Source organism: Camelus bactrianus, chromosome 34, assembly GCF_048773025.1.
Source record: "Camelus bactrianus isolate YW-2024 breed Bactrian camel chromosome 34, ASM4877302v1, whole genome shotgun sequence".
Lineage (NCBI taxonomy): Eukaryota > Metazoa > Chordata > Mammalia > Artiodactyla > Camelidae > Camelus > Camelus bactrianus.
The window spans coordinates 5,818,218-5,841,119 of NC_133572.1; the positions used below are offsets into that span (position 1 = coordinate 5,818,218).

General features: G+C 35.8%; 1 protein-coding gene across 8 annotated transcripts in view; it reads left to right on the forward strand.

The window, feature by feature from the left end:
• Positions 1–22,902, forward strand: part of RIMKLB (ribosomal modification protein rimK like family member B) — a 43,171-nt gene that overhangs the window by 7,099 nt on the left and 13,170 nt on the right. For all 8 annotated transcript variants that reach the window (XM_074357737.1, XM_074357740.1, XM_074357739.1 and 5 more), the window contains 4 exons: positions 4,265–4,496; positions 17,522–17,752; positions 19,729–19,815; positions 21,279–21,482. In XM_074357737.1, coding sequence (XP_074213838.1) covers positions 4,322–4,496; positions 17,522–17,752; positions 19,729–19,815; positions 21,279–21,482 — 697 coding nt within the window. In that variant the 5' untranslated portion in view covers positions 4,265–4,321. Of the gene's footprint in view, positions 1–4,264; positions 4,497–17,521; positions 17,753–19,728; positions 19,816–21,278; positions 21,483–22,902 lie in introns of those variants that run through there.

A 22,902-nucleotide genomic window follows, 5' to 3' on the forward strand; every position in this document is an offset into this window, starting at 1 on the left:
AAGAGCTATGAGTAAGAAGAGAGCATGAGTGAATATGTCGTGCAAACTTCGGAAAATTACATATTTGCTCCGTTTTTGAGATATACTCTTCCAAGAATAAGGAAGGGACTGTCATACATTTTTCTGTCACTGTAAACTCAACTTTGATTAATAATATCTAACCTGCTCCTTCTTTCACAGGATTGCAGTCTGCAAGTTAATGTGGTAAAGAAAATGGCGCCTAAACAGTGACATTATTTTAAGTGGCATCTTAGCTAAAGGATGAGATTGTAGAGGAACTACCTAAGTTTCAAAGGGACATTTCTTTTGTGATCATTTATTGATGGATGTTAATAGTGGGTAATGGGATAACTACACTAGTGCTGTTGGTTGGTTCTGAGACCTCTGAGATTTCCATTTTATCATTCATTCTCTGTACCTTTAATAAATTACCATGTTCCCCTGCTCCCTTGGGGTGTTTGTTTCTCCCTTTCTCCCATCCTCCTTAATGCTTTTGACTCTCTATCTCTTATTCCCATTCTTTCTCATTTCTAACGGTAATCTGCTCCACCTCATGTAGAGATATTGGATAGAGCAAGGTGAGGAAAGAAGGTAAAATTTCATACATATTCCAAATTGTGGGATTTTTTAAAAAACTTTTTTGGGGGAGGGAGGTAATTAGGTTTGTGTTTGTTTACTTACTTACTTACTTAATTTATTTATTTAATAGAGGTACTGGGGATTGAACCCAGGACCTTGTGCATGCTAGGCACGCAGCCTGCAATTGAGCTATGCTCTCCACCCCCCTCCAAACTGGTTTTGTTGTGTTGGATTTTGAGGAGGGGAGCAGGGAAGAATTAGAACTTGTTGAGAGAAAAGCCTTGATAAACAAACCCTTGGTTAAAACCTGAAGCATCACAAAGTAAATGTTAAAAGGTACAATTTTATTGTTAGGTCAGTGTAGGGACATAGTGTGATTTGGAAAGAGACTGTTGGGAAAATCTCTTGAAACCCAGAGATTTTGCTATTTAGTATTATTAAAATTAAAAAAAATTTTTGTTTATTTATATTGAGTTATAGTCAGTTTACAATGTTGTGTCAGTTTCTGGTGTACAGCACAATTTTTCAATCATACATGAATATGCATATATTCATTTTCATATTCTTAAAAAATTTTTTTAAGGTAAGTTTCTTAACTCTCTTCACCTCCATTTCTCAGTCTGTAAAATGGTTACTGTAACAGCTGAGGTTTAATTTAAATAGCATATATAAAAGTGTTCAGGAAATTAGCTATTTAAATTAAACTTCGGGTATTACAGTAACCAGTAAATTAACCCAGTATTCGGATTTTAATAAGGCACGTAATCATTCAACATCTTTAAACATTGCTTCTGTTGCATCTGTCTTCCTATAATACCATATGTATCTATCTATTTATCTATCTCACACTCACACACAGTTTACCCTTGAACAACTTGCATTGGAACTGTGCAAGTCCACTGATCTGCAGAATTTTTTGCATAAATATGTACTGCAGTACTGCATGATCCGTGGCTGATTGAATACATGGATGGAGAACCATGGATGTGGAAGGCCAGCTATAATATGGGGAATTTACTCTGCCATGAGGGTTGGTACCCCAACCCCTTGTTGTTGAAGGGTCAACTGTGTATATACATATATTTTATATATATGTGTACATATATAGGAATATATATATGGGGAGGGAGGGAGGGAGTTTGAGAGAGAGAAAGAGAGAAGAGAGAGGTGGGAAGAGATTAATTTCAAGGAATTGGCTAGTGTGATTGTGGGACTGGCAGTTCTGAAATCTGTGGGGCAGGCCAAGAGGCTGGAAACTCAGGCAGGATCTCTATGCTAATGATTTTGGTGCAGATTTCCTTCCGTGGGAAAGCTCATTTTTTGCTCTTTAGGCCTTCAATTGATTGAAGACCCACCCACATAGTCTCCTTTACTCAGTCGCCTGATTTGTAGATGGTAATCACATCTGCAGAATGCCTTCACAGTAACTGGTGGGCTAGTGTTTGACCAAACAATTGGGCAGCATTGCCTAGTAAGTTGACACATAAAATTTAACCATCACAATGGAAGGTCCATGTGTTGAAGTAAAAAGAGAAAATTTTACTTGCTCAACTGAGGCAATAGTGAGTGGCATTTAGTTAGGGAAGCCCATTAGTACTTGAATTAGGATCTGATATTCAATTGAGAACTCCTGGTTGGAAAAATACATTTAGTAGGTCAATGATAGTAGTTGAAACCGGGCTAAGAATGACTTTTCTAGAAAAAGGAGAGAAGGGCTTAAGAATGAAGCCCTGGGGTTTTATGTCTCCTCCAATATTTAATTCTTTTTCAGTCTTTTGATTCTGAGTTCATATGTGATATCTTGTCTGGAATAAAGAACTTTTCTAGTAGTAAGAGATGCCCTTAATATCATCAGATGGTAGATTGTGATTTTGCTTTTTCCCTACTGGGATAATTACCATTGGGAAGGGGCCTCACAAGAAAAATGAGTGAAGCACTTTATTTGGTATTCTCATTTAATTAGCCATGCCTAGACTATTCAGAGATGGCATTTTTAAAAAAATTGATGTGTTTCTCAAAGCTTACATGGGAAGACTATCTCTAATATAAAATTAAATTCTTTGTTGAATTTCTCTTTATTTCAAAAAGGCTACTTTAGCAGTTTATCAGTAGTCAAGAACTAAGTGTCAGGGGAGGCACAGATGGCTTTGCAGTATTGGAGGTCAGTGACAGGGTGTTTCAAAACCTACCTATTGTAAACGTTTTAAGGGCATTTTTATAGTTGCCTTTAAGGGAAACTGGGCATCTCTACATTAGATACTCTGGTGTGACTTGTGGAGCTTTTCCCTCTGAGTGAAATCCTCTTCCGTTGGCCTGGAAGGCCCTGTTAAGGCCACATCACATGTTCCTAGTGGGTAAATTGAGTTATTAATATACCTAGCCTAGAGCTTGAGTGGGTGTGTTCTTGACCACAGCTGTGGAACAAGGGCACAGAGGGCCAGGAGGCTCTGGGCATCAGGCATCCGCTTTGCTGGTTACTTGGGTCTTTGCCTAATGCATCACCACAGTTGAGAGCAGCTCCCTCCGCTTTTCCACAGCTCCAAGCCCCTTTCTTGTACATATCTTCCACATTACTTTATTCCTTCACTGGTTTCCAGTGACTGATGCCTTTGAGCCCGTGGGTCCTGGGGCAGGTGTGTGAGTATGGTAGGCAGGATAAGCCAAGGCTTTGAGGGAGGGGGTGGTGTGTGTTTGTTTGTTGTGTACATGTGTGGTAGTGCCTCTGTCCCATGATGTTCTGGCCTATTCTTCTGGTGCAGGCCCTTCTGAGACCTTGTAAAGAACGTGAATTGTGCACGAGGGACTAGACCCAGCTGCTACAGTGCTGGAAGCCATCCATCTGTAGACCCTTCTTTTATTTTATTATTATTTTTTTTTGGTGGGGGGAGGTAATTAGGTTTATTTATTTATTTATACTTTTTAAGGGAGGTATTGGGGATTGAACCCAGGACCTCATGGATGCGAGGCACACGCTCTACCACTGAGTTATACCCTACCCCCTCATCCATCTGTATGGTCATTGCTTCCTCTAGTCCTAACCCTTGTCCTTTCCTTCTGTTAGGTTTGCCGTGTCATCTGACAAACCTATTGAAATCACCTATTATGCTTGTTAGTAAAATTTGTAATTTTTTGCTTCTTTTCATGAAAATGATTTTCAGTAGTTCTCTTGCTCATGATACAAACTGAGAAGCAGCACTCTGTTTGTGTGTGTGTGTTTTTTTAATTCTATTTAAAGAAAGAATGAAAACACTGAGTAAGAGCATGCTGACTCCTGACTGAAATAAACAAATTTTGGTGGATGAACTTTGGCATTTATTTGGGATATTTAAAGTTTTTTACCACGTTCTCAAAATATTTTGATTGAAGTTGCTATGTCAGTGATTCAGTGTTGATGCTTATCCAGTAATATAGGTGCTGCCATCTCATTTTTAACCATACCTATAAATATGTTTATAATAAAAATATACATGTATGAAATAAGAGATGAAAATTGAACAGTAAGTACAGATACATGAATATATATAATTTGTTTAAGTTTGTAGTAACAGAAAGATATGGGGATATAGTTTTTTCCCCCTATTTTTTTTATAGTTAGTATATAATCACAGCATTTATTTGTTTAAAAGCAAAAAATTGGAGCAGATTTCTTAGTTTACATTGTATATGTATCTTCTTTCCCATCTAGATAAGAGTTTACATTCAGGAGGACATAATCCCAGGAAAGGAAGGACTACAGATCAAGATGTGTAGCTCTGTGGCTGCCAAGTTGTGGTTTTTGACAGATCGTCGAATCAGGGAAGACTATCCCCAAAAAGAGATCTTACGAGCATTAAAGGCCAAATGTTGTGAGGAGGAACTGGACTTCCGAGCTGTGGTGATGGATGAGGTGGTGCTAACAATTGAGCAAGGAAACCTTGGTAAGGCTATAGTTAAGTAAATTTTTGGATTTTTACTGAGAATTTGATGAATCTGCATGTTTTACAAATAATAAGGGCCTTTATTAATAGCCTTATCATTACTAAGTGTCATTTAATCTAAAAAACTAGACTGTTTTATGGAAGAAATGGAAATACCAGTATTTATTAAACCCCTCATTGTATTATTTAGGAAATAGTTGGGAGATAAATTAAAGATAACTTACTAGTTTTCTTCCATTTTTATTGTCTTCTAGTTTTAAAATGCCTTGTTTATAAGGTGCTTCTAAGGGAATTTGTTCCACAATGGGGAGGGGTCTTGCTAGTCAACTAATCAAAATCCATTGTGGTTCTTACGTTCTTTTTAAATACTTCATATGTGTAGTGTAAAATACTGTATAAAGTTGTTTTATGAGTTAAAGTGTCCTAATGATTTGACTTGTATTGGCGATAGTTCATACTGTTTTTGTAATACTGTGGAAGATATTTTTGAGATGTATAGAAATTCTTTAGGACTGATTTTCAGGAATCTTTACATCTTTGTTTTGGAAAAGTTGTGACTTGTTATAGCTAAATTGATCATTTCTGTTAGGGAGCATTATATGGTGACATAAAGTGACATTTTTAGTTAACTTTCAGAAAATACTTCATCGTTTAATGGTAGTATTGGGTAAGGATATAAGAAATACTTAAAATACATCTAGGTCATTTACTTGCTTTGTGACTGGAATCATGTGAGGCCCCATATTTTAATTTTCTCATCAATAAAATGGGGAGAGGTGGTTCCTGTGGGAATTAATAATAATGCAAAGTACAGATCTGCCATTGTAGGGTTATTTCACTGATGGGCTAGTTAATAGATCTAGAATCTTGCCTGATTAATAGCGTGATATGATAAAATGGATTTAAGTAAGTAGATTCTCTCAGCAATTACTTTTTATTCTCTGCCCTCTTAACATTTTTTATTCCATTCTCAGTATCTTTCAGCAGTTGTTTCTTTAGGAATAACTGATTTAGAAATGTTTCTAAGTTGTTTTGTTTGAAGTGCTTATGTAGTTACTACATTTATAAGGAAGATGCACATTTTATTTTCAGTCCAATTCTGTGTGTGTGTGTGTTTTTTTACTATATATCCCTACGTCCAACACTTAGTTATCTAGATTCAAAAGATCTGGGGTAGAGCCTGTTTCATTCTTTCATTAAATACTATTTGAGTACTTACTATGTGCTTATTAGTTAATTGGTATGGTGTGTAGAATTAGATATCAGCATTAATCAGTGATCACACAAATAAACGTAAAATTATTTTGAAAGGAAATTAAGGTCACTGAACCCTCTTGCATCGATGACAGATAGCTCCTGATCAAATTAAGGTAAATCTTTTATCTAAAATCCAATATCTGTTACATGCTTTTACAACTTTTTAAAAATGTAAATGTCCATACAACTGTGGTTGAAATTGGAGCCAGAAACTCAGACACTTTGTTATGTTAGGACCCATTCTCTTAAAGTCTGAGTGAGAAGAGACCTAAAAGGCAATATGACACATTTGCTCACTAAACATCACTTCCACAGGCTTTGGTATATGTTTGTTTGTTTGTTTCTTTCTTTCTTTAATTGGAGTAGAGTCCGTTTACGATGTTTCTGTGTTTAAAGGTTGGAATACTGAAGTACACATTTCCAGGAGTCTATGTTTCTCATGTGACCTGGCTTCTGTCAAAGAGACACAGTACTAGACGGTTTGGGAGGTGGGAGTGAGCATCTCTATTTTTTTAATAACTTCATAGGTTGAAAATGATTGTACTTGATTTTTTTTCCTCAGGTACCTACTGGACATCTTTACTTTATTCTCAACTGTCATTTCCATGCCAATCTGTCAAAACTGAATGCGACCCCCCCCCCCAAAAAAAAACCTACTTATTTCAGCTTTTCTGTCTCTGTAAAATCACCTTTTGACCTTTGACATCTTTTCTTTTATCCTTAAGAGCCGTTCATGCCACAACATTTTAGAAAGCGAGGAGCTTGTAACAATGAGGGGAATGGTGCAATAAAAACTTCCAGCCGCTTTGCCCCACTCGGCTGCCCCCAGCCATCAGAGCAGAGATCCTGGATATTTGGAGGGCTGGGTCTTTTTAGCACCCCCTAACTCGTGCAAGGAGTGTCAGCTGCTCCAGAACCAAGTGCACAGTGTGGCTGAAGAGTGAGGGATGAGTAGTTTACTCTTAAAAGGGCTGACATTGCCCCAAATTAACTGCATTTACCATCCCAGTCTTTTCCTGGAAGTTTCAGTCCTTCAACAGACTGACGATGGTCCACTTGTTGTCTGGGTGGTGAGACAGAGTCCTTAATGCTCCTACTGCTCCATCTTCCCATCCTCCCTATGCTCATTTTTGATAGAGGTGTCTCTCTTTTCCTTTTCGCTTTGCTGTTTTGTGTTATATTCTGGGAACAGGTCTTCCTGGATACATGTACTGTGAATATCTTCTCTCTGTGGCTTGCCTTTTTCACTCTGTTAATGACATTTTCTGGTCAGTGAAAGTTTTTAATTTTAATTAAGTAAAGTTTATATTTTTTTATTTTTTGACTAGTGCTTTCTGTGTCCTAGTTAAATGTTTGTGCCCAAGAGTCCTCCTTTTGAGATACATACTCAAAATCTACTTGATAAAATAGAAACATTGTTAAGTGAAGTTACTGTTAGGGAAAAGGAGATATGGTATTGTACCATTTTCTATAGGGAGGATGGGTATGTGAATGTAATTTTTGCTAGTGTGAAAAGCAGTTAATTAAAGGCTAAGCCATAATTTTCCAAATATGGTTTCCCTTAGAGAAAAGGGTTCAAGATGACTGGGATGAGCTAGACTACCCTGACTAACAAGGTTGGCCATCTGTTGATAATTCATGAAAGTAGGTGATGGTACATTGGATTCATTATATTTTTATTTTCTGCTTAGAAGTTTTCTTAATAAAAAGTTAAAATAAATGGAGGGAAAGTTAACTGATGAAAATTTGTTAATCATTTCCTGATTTAAACTAAAACTTTCTCTGTCACTCTAGTTAATTCACCTGGAAATACACAATACTTTGAGAAAGTTCACAGAAGATCATGAAACAAGGCAGATACTACATTTGACTTGTAATAGTGTTGTATAATTGTTTAGGCTCTATGCATGTATAATACATACTTATGTAATTTGCACCTTTCATAAAACAAATTATATTGCACATATGCATTAACCTTTTGAAGGGACCCTGTGATTTTACACTTTACATGAAGATCTTCATTATCTGTCTTCAGAGATGGTAACAGCCCAGATTTATACTCTCCAAAACTGATTTCATATCTAAAACAATTTGTAATCTCCTTTTCATGTGTTATTTTTGTCTTTGCAAAGCCATTGAGTCTGGATATCAGAGTCTCTTCTTTTTAAAAATGGTTTTGTAAGAAGAAATCAAATTGCTTTTGCATGTACTGTGTTTGGTGTTTTGGTTTTAATTTCTAGTAGATTTATAAATTCCCTGCTTTTAGTATAGGCACAATTTCCCCTGCCCCCTAAAGTTAATGTTATTATGTTCCCATGAAATTGACTTGGATAGTTGAAGGGCGTTATTGAGAATTCAGCTGGTCCTAATTCATTGTGCTAATTTTGGCTATTTGGTCCTTCATTTTGCATTAGATAAACCTATCCCCAAATAACACGTAGGTTTTCATATAATTAAATGGTTTTAATTTATTCTCATCCTTTTTTGTAAAATACCCCCCTGGAAGTTTCCTTTTAGTTAATTTCAAAGGGAAGAGAAAGGTACAGTTTGAGAGCTCCTACTGTGTACAAAGCACAGTGCTAGGCAGATAGATCCTTTTTTTCTCTTTTTCAGAATGTCGGTAGTTTTTATATTTTAATAATTATACAGTTGATAACAAGCTGTACCAAAATGTGAAGATTAAAGCAGATACGTCTGAAATATTACCATTCGTAAACTGATCACTGCTAAACACACACACACATTCATAACATACGTGCTGTTTTGTTTTTTTGTTTGTTTGTTTGTTTGTTTTTTTTGCTTGTCAGTGTCATCTGTGTGCCAAGGTACTGAATTCTCAGCACTGGAGATGTAGAGTAAAATAGACAAAACAGACATAATCTAACTGGTTCCTGTCTTAAACTAAGCGGGAGCTGTGGACATTGCACAAAAGTTCAAGAAATAGTTACACACTAAATGTTGCAAAAGCAAAGTCCAGTGTGATGAGAGAGTTCACCAATAAAATTAGGAGATCAGAGAATGTCTTTAAGTAAGTGACTCTAAAAGCTGAAGGATAAGTAGGTGTTATCCAGGGGTAGAGTGAGGGGAAGAATATATGCATCACCCTTAGGTAGGATTTCTTCGCCATAAATTCCTAGGAGAGGGACCACTGTTCATTGCCATACTGTCCTACAGAAAGTTTATATTATTGTGCCCTTCTCCAGGATCCTCTCCAATGTGACAGTTTTTATTTTGATGTTAATTAGACAAAGAATGATCAGGTTGAGCTGCGTTCTGTTTAGTCTGTTGGAAACTTGGACTGTGATTTCCAGCCCAGCTGGATGGTGGGATTTACAGTTGGGTATTTCCTTAAGTCAGAAAATAAGTCGTTGAGTAGTCAAAGAAAAACAGTATTCAAGGAAAAACCGTTAGTATCTTCAACCATCAGGAAGAAATATCTTTTCTTTTATGAACCCAGGTCTTTTTTCCCTTTTATTATTAGTAGTAGGGAGCTTTGATTATATTTGTTTGCATGCTAAATCAGTCTACATTTTCCTGTTAATTCAGTGGGATACCCGAATGAAATTTTATCTTCTCTGCCAGGACCAGGTAACTATACCTCTCTTATCAGAGTAATTGCCTATCCCCTTCCAGAGTAGTTCCGGAAAGTGAAGGAATTGGGTTAGTTGTATCTCTAATGCTTTAAAAACTCTTTCAGATTTAGGGATCAAATTGCCTGTGGAAATTGCTGTAGTTTTATATGCGATGTTGAGTACGGTAAGTTAAGGATATAACTGTATGAATAAAAGTTACCGTGATAAATTATAGACTATTGAAGTGAAGTAAATTAGGAAATGTGATATTCTGCGGATAAATAAGCAGATTTATAAGTGCCATGTCAGAATAATTCCCTTGGTGATGACATGGGATGAAATAATGATGAAGTGTTAAAAGACACTGAGTTATCATTGGTTCTTGCCCCTTAAATGCTGTTAGTAAGGACAACCAAACCGTCCTACTAATTGTTATTAAGTTGTGAGGAGTAAATATAACGTAGGTAAAATTGCTAGTTCAGTTCTTGGCCTGTGGTACATTCTGGTTTCTTGTCCTTCATGGTCTATTCCATCCCCTGCCTCTTTTTAAAAAAAAAAAAAAAAACTGACAGCACATGGATTTCCTTTTGAGAAATTCCCTCTTACGTGTTGTGCAGTCTTGCTGGAGCTCTTAGACAAGGTGTCCTGCCTCTTTATTGTCAAGTTAGACAGTAGATGGGAGTCTGTCTTTATGTCTCCCTTTCCTTTGAATTTGAGCATTTTGACTCTAGGGTAGGAGGAGAAGGTTTCAAATCATTTTTGGCATTGCACCTTGATGAAACATAGGTTGTTTCTTGCTTCCTTAGATTCCCAAAATTGCTCTGGTCTTTTTTCTGAGCTTAATTTTCTTAGCATACTTTTTAGTACTGTGCACAATCCTGTATCCATCCATTATTTTTTTTCTCTGCTCAAGTTAACTAGAGGTGCTTTAAATGCTTACAAATTATATAGCCTTAACCAGTACAGAAATTAATTTCAGAGAGCATATTGCCGACAGTAGACCTTCAGAGACTAGTTTACTTGGCATAGATAGGGCAAAAATCAATTAAGACTACTTCTCTTAGTCCAGAATGGGAATCTAATAACCCATGGTATACAGTGGTGAAACTGGTAATTAAGTAATTACCTTTATTCACTTGGAACCATGGTCTTGTTGAAGATACGGGTCTGGGACCTGGGAGGTGCTGCCACAGAACATTTGGAAACATGAGACTAGAATGGCCTTCTGAAGGCATTGGGGAACTTTATAAAGCAAAGGAATGATGATGAGCTCAAATCTCTAACTAAATTCGTGGAATTCAGGGACTTTCCAATATTTAGGACTATAAGTGTAACCTAATCATTAGAGTATATTCTTGCTGAAAGGAGTTTTCATGCTGCTAGGAGTTTGTGGGTAATTCATGTGACATAATGAAAAGAGCTTCAACTTCAGAACTAGATAGATCTAGTTGTCCTGGCTGATTTAGTAATTAAACTAAGCTGTTTGCAGTTGGTCAGACTGGTCGTCTTGTTTCATTTACCTACTGGTAGATTCTCTCCTTGACAAGTAGTAATAAAAATCAAAAGGCCTGCTCTATAATGTGCTCAGGATTGCTTGTGATGTGTATAAAATGCTGTGGTATGGTGTCTGACACATAGTAAACATCAGTAAATGGTACTGTTAGAGAAACATGATACTCTTTTACTTTTTATGCACAGTACTTTTGACAGTTACGAAATTGGATGATCGGATTCTTTAAAACTTCTCTGAGAAATACTCAAATGACAGGTCACCAAAGAAGAACTTAGAATAGTGAATGTAGTTACTAAGTTGAGCTAGAAAAAGAATGATAATATATTTCACTTTAAAAGTTATATTTCTTTTACAAACACTTAATAGTTTTCTAGGGACCAACTTTTAGCTTGGCTGGCCTTTTCTATTAAAATTTGCTTTCTAGTTCATTAATTTCTGCTCTTTAAAACTTTTTTCCTTCTACTTTTGCTTTTTAGATGTTAAATACCTGCTTTGTTTCTTAAAATCTGTATATTTTAGTAAATAATAATTTCAGCAAATTTCAGTAGCTAATAATTGAACACTTACTGTGTCCCAGGTAGTGCTGGGGGATACAGTTGTCATGGGAACTTACTTTTTAGTTACTCTAGTTTTCAGTCTCCCTTTTTTGCAAAAGGGGAAGATGGATGGCAGATATTAAGTGCTTATTATGTGCCAGGCACTTCTTCACTACATTAACCGAGTTAATCCTCATGGCAGCTCTATAAACGAATTGCTTCTACTATCCTCATTTTACAGATGAGGAACCTGAGGCACAGAAAATTTCATAACTAGCCCGAGGTTACACAATGGAGAAGCAGGAGAGCTAGGATTTGAATCAGATGTGGGGTCATTGTTACAGGCCAGAGAGCGTCTTGCAAGTAGGTCTGCTCACTTTCTGTTTTTGCCTTTGCTGTCCCCTCATCATTATCTACCTTGCTATTTGAGGTCTAAATGAAACATTTGAGGGAAAACCTTAATTAACTTTTCCTGTAGTTCTCAGAATTTTCAGTATTCAACGAGTTTGATATTGATTCTTCCTTTTATTCCAAATTAATATTTATTTAAAATTACATGTAAAGATATTTATATAAATATATTAAAATTATATGTAAATATAGTTATATAAATATCTACATAAATAACTTTATACTTTTGGCTGTATTCAGAAAGTTCTAGAGATCATGTAAGTTAGGTCAGCTGCCCTTGATTGCCAAAAGTTGGATAGAATAGTTTGATATAAATATTTGTCCTGGAGCTGCTGTTAAAAAGTTTACTCTTTTTCAGAGTAGGCAGAGGGACTTGCCATTTAAAGGACATCACAAAGATACTTCGCCTCCTCTCTCCACTCTTCTGCACTAGTCTTGCTGGAAGACTGCAGTAAATTTTTATGGCTAGCATCATTAATAGTACTTAAATTATACACTTCCCCACTTTTCTTCCATATAGCTTTGTTTTTTTAGCCATTTCAATATAGATTGCTGTCTTAGGGAGGTTAGATGTAGTATTTCATATGGATAACAGTAAGGAAAACGTCATAAAAACAAGCTTTCATGCTAAATTAGCAAAATAGAAATATGTCTTCTTGCTTCTTATGCTGAGACCTTGTGCATCAAATATTAAACCAAGTTTGATTGGAAATTGAGAACAAAATAGGATAAAGAATCAAGTTCCCAGGATTATTGCTAGCAACAGTTACCGCATGTGCCATCAGTGTACCCCAACTCACCATTGTACACTTAGAGTAATTGATAGCGACTGACAATTATTAAGCACTTACTATGTGCCAATCATTTATTGAATACTTTACATACGTTTTCCCACACCATCCTCAAAACCTTTGAGGTGGGGCTAGGACTTTATCCCAAGACTCAGAGCGACTTAAAAGTAGGCGTTCAAATGTTTTTGAATGAATAAAAGAATGAATGGATAAATGAGTGAGACCTTTACAGATATTTTATCTGTTTATCACTTTCATTTTTTCTCCTGAGCCATTTTTTCTTTCTATAGAAAAAAGTAGAGAGAATGTACTCATGTTCAGTGCTTGAATTCCAGCAATTATAAAAATTAAGGCGATTAATTAGCATTATTTTAGCTAGTGGCATCACATTTCTCTGCATTTGATATGTCTTACCTCCTTTTGCCAATTTTTGGGATAGAGGTGGTTATCTTGACCTAAGATTGTGTATTTTTTAAAGGTACTTAAAGCAGAAGCCGGCCAGCCATTGTCTTCAATAAAATAAAAGATGCTTTTAAAACGGACAGTCATAATCTGATTGCTTGTTTGCTTGTTATTTTCCCCATCTCTTTCTCCTTTCTTTTCTCTCTCACTTTTTTTAAACACATGACTGTCAGCTGCAGTGCGGCAGTGCTCAGTGATAATGAGACACACTGTTGTAGTAGGCTTCCTTTTGTTTCTTTCTGTACCACTGATGAAGGACCTGGGAAAGAAATTTATTGGTTCCTCATCATTTTCAAAAGAGCATACATACCTCTGAAGAAAAAAAATTTCGTTATTACATAGGATTAATAGTGAGATAAGGTTTGGAAACGAATTGGATGGGAAAAGGATTGCTGAGGATGTTAAAGAGGGATATTTTGATAAGAAACATAAAATATTTCTTCTTAGGAAGTAGCCACACAGATAGGAGCCACACACGTATTCTCAAAAGGATGGATTCTTATATTATACTTGTTTTTGATATTTGATAATTACCAGATGTAGGAGTTAACTCAGCCTTAGTAAAGACTTTTTAGTGTTTTGTATAACTCTTTTGAGAATTATCTGATCCTTGATACCACAAATTTCCATTAGCAATTGTCTTGTTGTCCTCAAAATTTGGGTACTTTTCTTCATTTTTTATTTGTTTGGGACCTTGTTGGGGAAGCAAGCCAGTGATTTTTTCTTTTTTCTTTTTTTTTTAAAGAAAAACATTTAAGAGGACATTTCTGATGTGAAGACAGATTTGCATTTATGGTAGGCATCAGTTTGTGACCTAAGCCCTCTTGCCAAAACCTTTTATTCATATTTTTTATTAATATCCTATAATAGATTAATTGGAAAATAGATTTATAATGAGTTGAGTATTTTAAAATGTTCAGAATTACCTGGTTAAAGTTAACATTGTGTTAGCTTTAAAAAGATTCCAGAAGTCCTGATAAATCCTCTAGAACACTAAAGGATGGAAGAAAAAGAAATGCTAGTCAGATAAAAATGTTAGTACTTATTCCTAACCATGTAGACAAACTCTACTTTCATAAAGCACAGGTGTACAGTGGGCCACATGAGAGATTCCACACTTAACTACTGGCGAGGAGATTGTTAATATCCCAAAGGAATCTTTTAACTTGGAGAATAATCAGCCCTTAGCACCTTCTCACAGTGCCTTTACAACTGCAGCAGCCTTTTAATACATGATACATTTTTATCCTAAAAATATAGGAGCAAAAATTATTCCCCCATCCCATTGCTATTCTAAGGTTAACTCATCATTGGCTTTTAATGGCTAATGATACACTTAATTCGAAACTTAAATCCAGAATATTTATATTGAATTCTCCATCCCAATGCAAAACAAGACTTGATGAATAGTTTCATAAGTTGTGGTTTTAGATGATAAGTAAAAAAGACAATAAATATGTACTTGAGGAAGTGGAGTTGAAAGCAAAGCACATTCAGTTGGAATAGCTGTTCTCCCAGTGAGTAGAATGGAATTTTGTATGTGTATACTGAGTAATAGGGATCTAAGAAAGAGTCATTCCCTGTATGTCGGTTTCATAAGCTCTACATCAAAGATAAGTGTGGTATTTACCAAGAGTACTTTAGATGAGTAGCACTTTGCCTTTTTTGGCTCACATTCATCTGTACCTGCTCTTCTTTCTGGGCAGAAAAGTGTCTGTTCCTGTTACAGGAGGTATTGAATTTCATTCCATCCTCATTAATACCCATATAATGTACTGTGTAGATCTGACTCTGCTTTGGATAAAGTACTCCCATATTCCCAATTTCCTTTGGCAGCAGACTGAGAGTAGAACACTTGCATTGCCTTCTTTATCCCGTTTTTTAAAAGGAACAAAACTGTCTCCAGTTTAGGGAAACAAGAAGATAATGTCATAAGGGTTGAATTTTCTCTTGACAATCAACAGTATCTCTTTTCTTGATCACTCAAGATTTCCAGAAACTCAATCTTCTTATCTCTGTTTCATTTAATGAATTTGATTATTTTCTCCTCATGGTACTGACTTTTCTTATTTTTCATAGTACTGCTTACAACTAGATTTTCTTAGTTTTTGTTTGTTTTTTTTTCCCTCAGGTTTTTGCTTCCTTCTCCTGTCCCTTAATTGAGTTCCATCAAATCTTGGTCCTAGGTATTTCCATTTTTTCTTTTTCTTTTTTCAGACTGTGTATTCCCATTTCTTTAGCTGTTACATCGTGGGATGATTCCTATAAACACACACACACACACACACACACACACTGCACACTAAGAAATATGAATTAGATGTACATAAATATATAGTTTCAATCCATACTTCAACTATTACAGAATAGTTCTACTTTGATGTCCTTAACACCAAAATCTTTCATATCTACATCCAGAACCAGCATCTTTTTGCCCTAAACTGAGTTCCCTTTTCACCTTTCCCATTCTCCACATCCTTGTCTTAAAACTTAACTGCCAATTTGGTCACTAGGTTTTTTTCTGATTAAAACTGAAATGCTGTTTAGATCTGACTATTGAGGCAAGTCATTGCTTAAGCCAAGGAAATGAGAAAACATAGGATTGCAGAAATCTGCTGTTGCTGATCTCAAGATGCCTGTAGCAGCCAGTGATTTTAAGGAGAATGTCTGAAGCTACTGACAAAAAAAACCTCACACCTGCTGATGATCACAACTCTGCCTGTTGCTGCTGTTGGAGAATAATGACTTCTACTTCTCTTGATCTTTAAAAATTTGTGTAATTGTCTCTCATTGGTGGGTTTGCAAAATGGAATCCTACTGGCAAGAGAATATGGGAAATGCTTCTAGCCCTTGCCATGCAGGGAGGGATTAAAAGGTGGGGATGTTGTAAAATACCTACAGGCAGTATCCAGCACATAACCTCAGTTCCCTTAATCAGAACAGATAAAATCTCTTTTAGCTCAGAATTGTGGATCCAGCAGTTCCACTTCTGAATGTTACCAGAAGGAAATGCAATCATTATCTTGAAGATTTATCTGCATCCCATGTATGAGGCAGCAATATTTATAATTAAGACATGGAAGGAAACTTAAGTGTCCATTGACAGATCAATGTATAAAGAAAATATGGTGTGTGTTTACACACACACATATATACACAATGGAGTATTATTCAGCCACAAAAAGGAAACCCTGCTATTTGTAACAACATAGATGGACCTTGAAGTCATTATATTAGGTAAAATAAGTCTGACATAGATAGTTATTGTGTTCTCATTTATATCTGGAACCAAACCAAACCAAACCAAAACTGAACAAATACAGACAACAGTTTGATTTGGTGGGTGCCAGAGGCAGGGAGTGCGGGTGGGGGAAATGGGCAAAGGTGGTCAAAAAGGACAAACTTCCAGTTATAAAATAAGTCCTGGGTACGTAATGTACAGCATGGTGACTGTAGTCAGGGACTTTATCTGCTTTATTTAAGAATCTATTCCCAACTTTTAGAAAAGAATCTGACACGTAGTAATTGCTTAGTATATATTGAATGATTGAATGTCCATGAATAAGGGATTGATCATATGATGCATCTTTAAATACAATTCTGTAGAGCCCAGTAAAGCTGTATATGCACCGGCATGGCTGTCTGGTATAATTTGAAGTGATGAGAGAAAGTGACATAAAATAATAATCACAAAATATCTTACTTTTCTAAAAATTATCTACATATTTTTTATATTTAGATACAATGGGGAAAATACATACTATTAACTATGTAAGATGTTGGATGGACGGTAAATGGTAAATACATTATATATTTTTGTATCTTACAAGTATGTATATACTGATTTTTTAAATGAAAATAGGTTTTAAGGAGCAGCTCAAGTATCTTGTTCCCTTATTATTTTGGACCTCTTTAAAAGTAGAATGGTAGTAGATAAAATACCATTTAAAATATTTAAAAATTTTTCTTAATTATAAAAGTATATGTCCTCACTTTAAAAAAAAAATAAAGAAGATAAAAAGTTCTGTGGAGCAAAATGTTAAAGTTCCCTATTCTGCCTTTCTCTTCCTTCCTTGCCACCCACTCATCCTTAGAGAAAGCCATTTTTATAGTTATCCTGTCATACATTTGCATGCATATGTAAACACAAAAGTTATTTGCTTTTTAAAAAAACTTAACATTATGTATCTGGACATTTTTTCCATCTTCAAACTTATAGATTTGTGACATTTTATTGAATGGATATGTAATATTTCATTGTATTGACATGTACCATAATTTGTTTACCTAGAGCCAAAGTTCTCATTAATTTTTTTCTTCTTAGAAAAGACAATAATTTAAGGAGGAATGTCTCTCTGTCCCAGTGAAATGTTAGCAAAATAGTACATTTGGTTTTGGGACCCAAGCTTTGGTAGAGATCTGTTCCTCCGTTTTATTGTATATTCCCCTTTAATGGTTTTGGCTTCATCCCTATATATTTCAGGTCTACGGATCAACGGAGAACTAATCACTGCCTACCCCCAGGTGGTGGTGGTGAGAGTACCAACCCCTTGGGTGCAAAGCGATAGTGACATCACTGTTCTGCGCCATCTGGAGAAGATGGGATGCAGGTTGATGAACCGACCTCAAGCCATACTGAACTGTGTTAATAAGTTCTGGACTTTTCAAGAGTTGGCAGGTCATGGTGTTCCTCTGCCAGATACTTTCTCTTATGGTGAGTTCACTAATGAGAATTTGTCGCCTAAATTTTAGAGCACCAATAGTTCTGAAAGCCATACTAGACTAATAGTGTTATGTGATGTAAGGACATTTGTGAATATGAAAGAACTTATAGAAGTGACTTTTCAGTTTTAACAAACTAGGCAGGAGAATTACAAATTTGGGTATGGTATGGGTAGAATGGACTTAGCAAACTTTTTCTGTAAAGGGCCAAATAGTAAAACTTTACGCTTTCCGGGCCATCAGTTCTCTCTTGTGACCCTCAGTAATGCTGTTGTATTGTGAAAGCTGCTGTAGACAAAGCTTAAACAATGAGTGTGGCTGTTTTCCAGTAAATCTTCATTACGCAAAAAGGGCTACATGCCAAATCTGTTTGGTTTGTCAGCCCCTGAAGTAAAAGATAATAGAATTTGATGACATCTCTGTAATTTCTGATTATCTTCATTACCATTTCATGATAATTCTTCATAAATATTTTCTTATTTTTTAAGAAAATGACAGTATACTAGAGTATGCTTTAAGCCAGTGCTTCTAAATCATCTGTGTTAAAGGATCTTTTTTTTTTTTAAAATTTTTAAAAGACCAGTTTGCTGTGGAACAGTATGCAGAAAGTACTGTAAAAATATCAGAGCAATACCAAATAGCTATAAAGGCTTTTTGTGCTTTCGGTTTTTATATTTATCTGGGCACATATCAATAGCAGTAAGAAGTCATAAACAGGTATAGATTACTGGAGCAGCACTAATACATTTCCTGCCTTTCCAGGTCTCCTAGTTTGGAAAGGATCAGACTTACTATAAAGCAGTATAGTTTTTCATTAAAATATTTCTTCAAATAAATGTCCAGTAAAATGCTTGGACAGTTAATGAGGCTTTAAAAAGAAATTCCCATCCTAAAAAATACATACAAATAAACCTAATTCCCTTCCCCCCCCCCCAAAAAAAAGAGAGATTTCCATCCTCTTCTTATTTTTAATATTTTAAAGAAGGGAACTTTTCAAGTGTGTGTGGCATATGTGGACACGATTGCTGTTTTTAGCAATTACACAAGAAGAGACAATATGAATAGTTTGAGAGTTCTTTCTTCCTGATGCTTTTGAGATGATGTAGCTTGTATAATCAGTCTACAGTTCTGATTTTAAGAGAATGGAAAGGAGAAAAGTGTATTAACCAAATTAATGAATATTACCTATGCTCTAATGTTGAAGATACAAAATTTGGAGACTGGGTTATCTTAATTTCTCTAAGCTGCAAATTTAGGGTACTGCGGTTGTTTAATGAATTTTTCCCTGGTCTGATTGCTCTGTGTCATCATGTTAATTTTTTACAACTACGGTTTATTTTTGCTTTACTTTGCTTCTGTATCATTTGTTCCTGGGCAGTAAAAACAGAAGGAACAAGACATAACCCATGGGTACTGAATGGCTCAGTGCAGGAAGAACTTTGATTTATAATGGAGAAAGAGAAATTGTGTGTGTGTGTGCGCGTGTGTGCGCGTGCGCGCGCGTGCACGTGCATATGCATGCAGCATGTCTTCAACTTTGGATGAGTCTTCTCATCTGACTCATTCTTCTGTTTCTTAATCCAAACAGGGAGTTCCATATACTAAAGTAGATCTTGGGGCTTCTATTATTTGCCTGGTGGAGGAATAAGGGATAAAAATATCAAAGATGTTATAGAATTGGAAACTTTGTTTTAACTGAAAGATACTTTTCAGTATCTTTGAGTTGGATATTAGAATATTTACAGTTTAAGAAAAATTTTTATACATTTTAAAAGGTGTAATTGTTTTAAGCTGATATTTAACTATACTTCCAATTTTTATTTATTACTTACTCCAAGAAAAACAAAACTTAACTATCAGGTTCTTAATCTTCTACTTCCCTTGTCTTGCTGACTTTAATGTAGGTAAAATTTATCACAATACAGCTCTGTTGCTGTTCTTCTTAAATTTCTTTGTTGCTCAAACCAGGTGGTCACGAGAATTTTGCTAAAATGATTGATGAAGCAGAAGTACTGGAGTTCCCAATGGTGGTGAAGAACACACGGGGTCATAGAGGTGTGTCTGTGAGTTGTTGCTGCCATACATAATATTGAAATTGCTCTTGAGAATTAGTGAGTGACTGTACAGAATAGATTTTTCAAGCTTAATTAGATCTTCCTTGTGTTTGCTCATGGTTATTGACTTCCTGTCAATTGAAATTTATAGGTTTTGAAGCAGAACTTCTGAAGAATTATTGGAGAGAAATTACTTGGTGCCGGGTTCCTCAGACTTACAGAAGGCTACTATGAGTTGCTCAGTTCAGCTAGAAGCTATTTCTGTTCATTTTCTGGTTACCCTGGAGATTTTAAGATGGATTCTTAATTTAGACTGAGTCTGAAGTTAATATCTCTATCTTCCTCTTCAACAGTACAGGGAACTTAGATCAGTAACTCCATCATCCCTCTACCAATTTGTATAGTTTGAAGATGGTGTATAAAGATGTTTGAATAACTTCACATTAAGTGATGATTTCCTAAGGCATAAAGTGATTCATAAATCCAAGTATTTCACAGGGTTTGGTGCCTCGACAGTGATAGCCAGATCAGAGTTCAGCCAGGTCTTTTGACTGCATTGTTTCTACTTGACTCTCTAGTATGGCAGCCAGGAAGTCTCATGGCTCGCACAGTGAATGCTCCAACAAACAAAGAATCTGTGTGACCTTTTGCGACCTAGCCTCACATGTCACATAGAATTGCCTCTGCTGTATTCTGTTGGTTGAAGTAATCATAAGTCCTCTTACATTCAAAGGTTGGGACGTAGATTTCCTCCTCTTTCCCCCCTCCCCCTATCTTGATGGGAAGAATGTCAAAGGATTTATAACCATGTTTTAAATTAAAACAGATACTTCTGTTGGCACAGAAGTTGAAAAATTTGGAATGAATAGTGAAATAAGCCAGGGAATTCAGAAATAAAACAAGGTATGTAGTAATAGACTGGTATTTTGCTATATGCAGATATAGTATCTTAATATATTGTTTAATAGATCAAACATGTTTTAACTCAGAGAAAAAATAATTTTGTTAAGTGAAGCTAGTATTATTGGCTAACCTAGAGGAATACAAATCTTAACCCAACCTCACAATATATACTTAAATAAATTCTAGATTCTAGTAAGAATTTGAGGATTGAGGGATTGATAGAAGGAGATTGTTAACTTTGTCTTTATATAATTTTTACAGTCTTAGTAATCACCTTAGCACTATTACTTTGGTTAAAAAGTAACTGAGGGAGAGGGTATATAGCTCAGGGGTAGAGCACTTGCTTAGTACACAGGAAGTCCTGGGTTGGATCCCCAGGACCTCCATTAAAAAATAAGTAAACAAATAAACCTAATTACCCCTCCCCCAAATAGTTGCTTAGTAAATAAAAATTGGTTCTGAAAGAGAAGATTGGAACACAAGAACATGCAGGTAATAGATCTTAACTATTCATAGTTTGATGACTTACATACTTTCTTTTTTTTTCTTTTTTGATCACAGGCAAAGCCGTTTTCCTGGCTCGAGATAAGCACCATTTGGCTGATCTAAGCCATCTTATTCGTCATGAAGCCCCATACCTGTTCCAGAAGTATGTTAAAGAGTCTCATGGAAGGGATGTACGTGTCATTGTTGTGGGAGGCCGTGTGGTTGGCACCATGTTACGCTGTTCAACAGATGGGAGGATGCAAAGCAACTGCTCACTAGGTAAGAGCCATGCAGCTGTCTGTCTAGGATATACTAAAGCTTATTCAGTGAATATTTGTATATAACTCACCTTTTACTTCGTATGTTGAAAAATGTCTTTCACATGTAAATATGTTTAATAGACTTCCCACGAGTATGATAAATAAACTAGAGTTGTTTTTCTAGCAATGAAGTTGGATTTCTCTGGAACCTAAATTAGCTTTCACCCAGGCTCAGTTTGTACCCCAGTTCACACATGTGTGAAATGTCTGCCAGATTCCCTCTTTGGTAATACATTATTTTGTGTATAACTGGAGTTCGTTTAAGCTGTGTCCTAACCCATTCTACCCATTGGTCCAAAGAGCATTACTGATTTTGATTTGCTTAAATGTATGTCTTCTGAGCTCTCTTACTGTTGAAGTGCCTCAGAGCTTGGTGTGGGTTTTTTCTTCTCTGTTTACTTCACTTTCTTGAAAAGTAATCTTATCTAGTTCCTGGGTTTAAATGCCATCTATATGTTGTTATTTTCAAAGCCTAGAATTTAGGCTTGCTTCCTTTTTGTTTTTTTGTTTTTTGGGGGTGGGTAATTAGGTTTGTTCATTTATTTTTAGAGGAGGTCCTGGGGATCAAACCTAGGACCTTGTACATGCTAAGCATGTGCTTTACCACTAGAGCTATACCCACCCCCTTAGGCTTGCTTCCTAAACACCAAGCTCATATAAATCACTTCCTCTCAATATCTCCAAGTAGTTGTCTGTTAGACATTTTAATCTTAACATATCTAAAACTGAACTCCTCATCTAACTCCCCTCCCAAGTGTTATACCCAATTTTCTCCTTATTGTTTAGAGAGAAACTCTGTCTTTCTAGTTTAGGCCAAAATCCTTGGAGTCATCCTTGATCCCCTCTCTAGTCTAACACCTCATATCCAAACTCCTTAAAACGCCTCAACATCTCTACTCTCAAAATGCATGACCTCTGTTCCCTTTCCTCCAATGAGAGGATTACAACAGTTTAACTTTCTTTCTTACTCCTTCCTTTTGATTCATTCATTTATTGAACAAATATTTTTGAGTACCTCCAAGTGTCGAGTACAATTATAGCAGTATTTTGTATATAACATCAAACAGTGCAGACAGAAATTGCTGCATGTGGCTTTACATTCCATTGTTTTGCTGAAACCATTTAATCGTTTTAGTTTAAGTCTGTATTAGAATTTGTTGTATTATATGTCTCTTCTGTTTCAGAAATCTTTATGTAGCACTTACATTATCCACTCCCAGGCAGTCTTTATCCATTGAGAGTTAATTATATCTGTATTGCCAGAATCATTACTCATCACTGTTTACTCCCCATCTACATCTTCCCCTATCTTGAGTTTTCTATTCTCAGTCATTTGCTTTTATGTTAATATCTTTCGTTGATTATTTTCCCTGGATAGT